Genomic DNA, 7,083 nt, shown 5'->3' with positions numbered 1-7,083 from the left:
TGAATTATATTTTATATTTATTTATGATTTTTTTTCTTATTATATTTTTATTGAATTAGATTTTTTAACATTTCTATTTATTCATATTAGATTTTTTTATTGATATCACAGTTTTTATTTGAATAAGATTTTTGTTTTAAAAATTTCATTTTTTATTTAAATAACATTTTTTACTAAATTTATTTTATTTTATTTAATTATATTTAAATGTATAATTGTATGTTGTTGAGTTAAAAATGTAGGGGAAATGTTGAAGTATTAGATCAGTAGGGTTCTATAAAAAAAATATGAGTAACTTATAACTTAAATTAACTTTATTATTTTAAATTAACTTAACTTAACGAGTTAAAAAAAATCGTTAACTTGCCCAGCCTATTGTATTTACGTTCCTATCTACATTAATACAGGTTTGAATAAATGATTTAAAATAGTTTAAAAAATGCATGGTCTTTACAAAGGTTGAAAAAGGTATAATTATAATAGGTATACATGTTTTTTTTATAGGATCTAGGACGTTTCAGCGCGGGCGATTCGGCGCTGACAGTTCGGCGCAGACGTTTCGGCGATATGTCAATTCGACGATGTCCGTTTCGGCGAGTGACCATTTCGGCGAAATTTTATAGTAAAAAAAAAAAAAATATAATATAATATAAAAACGTGTTATATAGTATAATAAGTAATTTAAAATCATAAATAAGTCAAAATAATAATTATTATTTGAAGGTAAGACAAGTCCCTTTAAATCGTAAATAAATAAATCAAAATAATTATAATTATTTATACCTAGTTAATACAGTTAAACATATGATATAACATTATTTAGCCAATATAAAAAAAAAATTATCTATAATTTTATTTTAAAGCAATATTATTTGCTATACCCTCTTAAAAAATATCATTTTATTTTGCCTATCATAATTATTTACTAACCTTTTTATTCTTTTATCTGTGTCTTGAAATTTTTTCAACTTCCTTGAAGGACTATTTCCCGACACAAGATTTTCATAATACGTGTCACGCCCGGCTTGAATTTTTTTGAGATTCGCAATGAAGGTCCATATCGTTGGATGAGTACCCATTTGAATATTTAATCGTCGGTTCGCCGCCTCTGCATGATTATTTGTCCGATCTGTATCATTCAATATTCGTTGGTGAAGATTCCACATTTCAGGAGAATATCGTGGTTTTCTTCGTCCTATACGTCGATTTTTTCTTCCCAATATAAAATTCTTCAAACCACTCAAATAATGGTATAAGCTCATCTGGAAGTTCGTCTGCCAACTCATCTGCAGCCATATCTAAATCACACAGTGGTATAAACGCCAGTGCAATAATTGTTTTGGTTGCAACACAAAAATTTGCTTCATTATTATATTTTGACAGTAAATGTAACTCCCCAACTTTTTTAAAAAAATGTTGGCTTAAATGAAAATAACATCCAACAATATTTATATTTACAAATGAATTTTTAATTGCTGTTATGGCTCCAAGTTGAAAATCACAAGAAACTGATGTTGGATGGAGATCAGGTTGTAATTGATTAATCATACTAAATAATTGTACATATGTTTGTTCCTTTTTGTTAGGTAGCAATGCATAAACTGCAGGATGCACTCCCCCTAAAAATTCAGCTAAAATAACATAAACTTGGCAAAATAGAGTAGGTGCCACTTTGAAAGTTCCATCCATGTACCATATTTTCGAATCTTTCAATAACTTGAGTCCAAGTGGTCGACCAAATATTAATATTCTTTCATTGCTAGGCCCACTATCAGCCAATAAAAAAATTTCATTAACTCCGATTGATGGTGAATAATTTTGATACTCATCGGGTATCTGTAAAGATAGTAAATCTGATGGATCACATGGAGCTGCTATTTCATTATTTTTTTATACGCCGTACTTGTCGTTTTAGAGCTTCGGAAGATTGTAAAACACCCTATAAATTAAAATTAAAATTATTTATTACTGTACGGACCAGATAGGGGACAGTATAATATTATAATATTATAATAATAGAAAAACAAAATTTAATGTGTGTACCTTTGCCGCATCTGAAATAATATTATAATAATAGAAAAACAAAATTTAATGTGTGTACCTTTGCCGCATCTGATAAGTGATAACCCCGTTAACACATTCGTTAATTACACAAGACGTAGGTTCCATTGTTGAAATAGCTCGTTGACGCATACCCGTTAAAGCTGTGTCTGCTTCTATTCTAGCCGCTTCAGAATCATGACAATGTTTTTTAGAAGAAAATTTAATAACTTTAAAATCATGTATACCGGTATGTATTCGAGCCGGACAAGCCAAATCTTTACGACGACATCGCCAAAACCGTTTATTTTCGTCCGCTATAAGCTTATCAAATATGAACATAAAACCATCCACGGGAATCACATTTTTTATTTCTTTTTGATTTTACTTTTGACATAATACCTATTTATTTACCTTTTATGAATGATAAAAAAAAATAATTCGTGTTTATAGTAATACACGAAATACTTGACTACGCATAAGTAGGTACTCTTCACTTTCCGCAGACTAACTAAATTATAAAATTATAAAATTATCAGATCATCCATATCGACTATCGTGACCACCTTATCGTGTAGTAATAATAAAAATAAAGTAACAGTAAAGATATATCATATATAGTAGTACTAATAGTATAAGATATGGTACTATAGTAATAAAGATAATATTTCTATACCACACGCCATACGGTGAGACAATGTTACATATAAGTAAATTGCCGTATCGCCGAAACGTCCGCGCCGAATCGCCCGCGCCGAAAAGTCCCATTCCCTTTTTTATATATTTAACTTGAATATTTTTAACCTGACCTGCCTGACTTTCCAAAAAAGTATAAACTTAAAATAGAGATATGCAAAATAATCAAAATTATGATTAATAAAATATTATGAATCATTAAAATATGATCTTAGGAGAAAATGTTAATGAATATAGTACAGAGGCTCTTCCTCAACTAGAAATTCAACTGAAAAATATTCCTGAGGTTCTACAATATTCGGTAAAAAGTTTTGAACTGAGAGGAGTCTGCAGCTATCGTCGTGGACTCAGTCGACTTAGATCATCAATAGGTCACTATTATGCGTTATGTAAACGTGGACCCCACAACTGGGAAATCTACGACGATCTACTAAAAAAAACCAAAGTCAGTCAAAGAAACAACCAAAGTTCCTTGTGAAATTCTAATTTACACAATATAAATTTAAATATAAAAAAAAAAATTGTTTTTTTTGTTATAAAAAGTTAAATAAATAAAAAATAAAACATATTTTATCTTATATTCTTTTATCTTATCTTGTGTTTCTATGTTTTAGCCTTTAGGTATACTTGACAATGTACCTATGTCATATACATTAGTTATTTTATTTTTATTTATTCTTCAAGAAGATAATGGCCCCACTGAACATGTTCGTGTTATGAACTGTAATTGATGTATAAAATAATAATATAATATAGAATTGTACCTTGTACGTATATCTAAGATACGTTAAAACTATAATATTATGATTAAGGCAAACGAAAGTAATCGAAAGCTAGACTAGGTACGGTGCTACTACTGGTACCTACTAGTTGCCTCCCAACTGTAAGTCAAAAAGTTCAATAATTTGTATTCAACTGCCTTCCGATTGTATACAAGTTGGCTCATCCCGTCGTATCCTATATTTTGTTGTAAACGAAAAGGGTCCAGTATAACAGGCAAGTAGTAAATGTATACCTAAGTGATTCCTAATCGATTCAACCATACAATAAGTAAGTATTATTGATTTGTATTAATAAATTTTAATTAATTTTTTACACCATAATCTTATCATTATATAAAATAATTGTATTCATATTAGTAGCCAAAATAAGCAGACTTGGTACTTATTGGTTAAAAAAAATTCGGGAAAATCTTTTTTTTTCAATGATGGGGGGGGTGGGGGCTGGCGAAACGGTCAAAATAAAGAAAGAGGGATTGCTCGGTAAATATTGGCGTGCGAATTCCGTGCTTAGGCGTGCGAATTCATGCTAATCGCGTGCTAATTATTGGTTAAAAAAAATTCGGGAAATTCTTTTTTTTTCATGGATGGGGGGGGGGGGGGGGGCTGGCGAAACGGTCCAAAATAAAGAAAGAGGGATTGCTCGGTAAATATTGGCGTGCGAATTCCGTGCTTAGGCGTGCCAATTCATGCTAATCGCGTGCTAATTATTGGTTAAAAAAAATTCGGGAAATTCTTTTTTTTTGGGGGGGGGGGCTGCCGAAACGTTTCAACAGCCCCCCCAAAGTTTATTGATTATTTCTCATTAAATATTGTCATGCAAATTATGATAATAGTCTTGCCAATTCATGCTAATTGCATGCTAATTTTTAGTGAAAAAAAAATCCGAGATTTCAATATTGGGGGGGCTGGTGAAACGGACCTCTATTAAACAACTAATCAATGACACAGATACAAAAATAACGATTGAAGCAGCAAAACGTGAAAAAGACATCCAATTGGTGAAGACAGCAAGTCAAGACAACACTAGTACGAGAATTAGCAATATTGAACTAACAATGCCGACTTTCAGTGGCGAAACGAACGAGCACCCAAAACAATTCCTGAAAAACCTGAACTCGTACTTGTTGCACAAACACATCACCCAGGCTGATCGAATGATTACAATTGAAAATTGCATGAGAGGAAAAGCTGAAAATTGGTTTACCATGATAAAAGATGTGGCACCAAACGAAGATATATTTAAGGCACTTTTTCTGAAACATTTTTTCTCTGAGGACCGTCAATGGGACATCTTTATAAAGTGCAAGGAAGCAGGGAAAAAACCAATAAACAGTAACTTCCAGGAACATTTTCATTATTGGATGACAGAGCTGAAGTTCCTGGACTCTCCAAAAATGGATGAAACACGGGCTATTAACCTAATAACGAAACATTTCCCTATAGCCATTCAGGTGTACATACAGACAGCGCAAGAAAAAAAATTCCTCATCATATGGGAAAAATTGGGCGAATTAGAAAATAGTTACAACAAACAGAATAGCTTCGTTCAGCATGTGATAACTAATAAACAACCATTTACTAGTCGGTATGGTCGTACATACGACAACCAAACACAGCCGTTTACTAGTCGACACGGTGACACGAATAGTGCTCAGCCGCAACAAGTCACAGGCCGATATGCACAAGCAAAATCTACACAACAAAATAATGCTCAACAACCAGGTTCACGACAACTAATGGGTGAGACAAGTGGACAGACACAGTTTGTGTCAAAGATAGGTACAAAAACAATCAGATGTCTTGTATCACGCGATGACACGAATAACGAGTCAGCCATTGAAGAGGGAGATGTAGATATCGATGACGATAAAAAAAACATATACGGGGAGGCTATGGTGACGGAAGACCAATAGCTACTGATCCTATCAATTCCGAAAAACACATACAACGAATCTCATACAGCAAACAAAACATAAGGCTACAACCTCACAGGGAAAAAAGTAACGAAACGTCTATAATAACTGCAAATGAACTAACGAAGGACGAAGAGTATGAAATCCAACTAAACAATGAAAAAAACGGTTGCCCATACATACACGTGAACATTCAGGGTAAAAAATTCGAAATGTTGGTCGACTCGGGGGCTGAAATTAGTGCAATATCCACCGAATACGAAAAGGCAATACTAATGTCGGACGATTCAACACCAATACTACCATTAACGGGTATGGTCATACATAACGCGACTGGAGATAAGTCAATCAAGGTCAACAGGCAATTGCTAATTCCAATATCGACTGAAGAAACAGTAGTACAAACCCCATTTATCGTTGTTTTCGACATTAAACGAGGGAGGAATAATAGGCAACGATTTTCTCGAAACACACAAAGCAATAGTTGATTTTGGAGACAAAACAGTAACAATTACTGTCGAACAAAACGAATTGAAAATCCCATTCATTAACAAAAATAATGGAGCACCAATGCACCTAAAAACAGTGCAAACGGGAATATCGAAAGAACCTATTCAACCAAGAGAAATCAACATACACTTACATTTGGAACAAAAATATTTGGACAAAATTCTAAAGAAATTTTCAACTGTGTTCAGAAACGAACCTGGTAAAATTAAGAATTACAAATGTAAAATTAGATTAAAAAACGACACGCCAATATGTGTGAAACCTTACTCGATACCCGTCGCCAAACAAGAGGCGGTAAACAAAGAAGTGGAAAGAATGTTAAGCATGGGAATAATCGAACGGTCACGATCACCGTACTCCATCCCAATAGTTCCAGTGTTTAAAAAAAACGGAGAGGTGAGACTATGCTTGGACGCGAGAAGAATCAATGAGCAAATCGTTATAGATTGCGAACGACCACTGACAATCGACATGATCATGACAAAATTTAAAAATATTAAATACATTAGTACATTAGATTTACGGTCAGGATATTGGCAGGTGCCATTAGCTGAAGAGAGTAGAGCTCCTTGTTCATTTTTAATCAATGGTAGAAATTTATCGTACACTCGTCTACCATTTGGACTGTGTATAAGTGGAGCAGAATTTCAAAAGGCCATGGACAGAGTGCTAGGACACTTAACACATGAGTTTGTAACAATATATGTCGATGACATACTAATAACATCATCATCACTAGAAGAACACTACGAACATATCCACAAGGTGTTTGTAAAGTTTATGGAACATAATGTAACGGTTAACCTGGATAAGTGTCAATTTTTTAAAAGTGAAGCCACGTTCCTTGGTCATATAATTTCCAATCAAGGAATCAAAATGGACGAGAGCAAGATCAAAACAGTAAAAGATTTCAAAGCCCCTAGCAGTAAGAAAGAATTACAGAGCTTTCTGAGATTTATAAATTTTTATAGAAGATTTATCGACAAATTTGCACATATTATAGAACCAATGATAGAATTGGTACGAAAGGATAAAAACTGGGTCTGGAACGACCACCATCAAAAGGCGTTCGAAGATACAAAATCGGCTTTCTTACAAGAGGTGACAATTGCATTCCCTGATTTTTCACAACCGTTTTACCT

The 7,083-nt window shown here is 33.1% G+C and overlaps 1 protein-coding gene and 1 pseudogene across 1 annotated transcript; one reads left to right on the top strand and one right to left on the bottom strand.

Moving 5' to 3' along the window:
- Positions 1-258: 258 nt before the first annotated feature.
- On the bottom strand, positions 259-2,193 carry LOC132953156 (uncharacterized; annotated as a pseudogene).
- A 748-nt stretch (positions 2,194-2,941) lies between these two features.
- LOC132953155 (uncharacterized) lies at positions 2,942-5,431 on the top strand. Its single transcript, XM_061025687.1, has 3 exons — positions 2,942-3,181; positions 3,351-3,459; positions 4,389-5,431. Exons 1-3 carry the CDS (start codon positions 2,942-2,944, stop codon positions 5,429-5,431), a joined length of 1,392 nt encoding a protein of 463 aa, XP_060881670.1.
- The last annotated feature ends 1,652 nt before the right edge of the window (positions 5,432-7,083 follow it).

This window comes from Metopolophium dirhodum, unplaced genomic scaffold (genome assembly GCF_019925205.1).
Source record: "Metopolophium dirhodum isolate CAU unplaced genomic scaffold, ASM1992520v1 scaffold1, whole genome shotgun sequence".
Classification (NCBI taxonomy): domain Eukaryota; kingdom Metazoa; phylum Arthropoda; class Insecta; order Hemiptera; family Aphididae; genus Metopolophium; species Metopolophium dirhodum.
This window is presented reverse-complemented; position numbering and strand designations above follow the sequence as displayed.

What these genes read in the sequence shown, in the direction of transcription:
- LOC132953155 (XM_061025687.1), top strand. Translation starts at nt 2,942, where the DNA reads ATGATCTTAGGAGAAAATGTTAATGAATATAGTACAGAGGCTCTTCCT. An exon ending in ATCTACTAAAAAAAACCAAA is followed by an intron (nt 3,182 to 3,350) that starts GTCAGTCAAAGA and finishes TCTATGTTTTAG; the next exon opens with CCTTTAGGTATACTTGACAA. An exon ending in ACATGTTCGTGTTATGAACT is followed by an intron (nt 3,460 to 4,388) that starts GTAATTGATGTA and finishes GCTAATTTTTAG; the next exon opens with TGAAAAAAAAATCCGAGATT.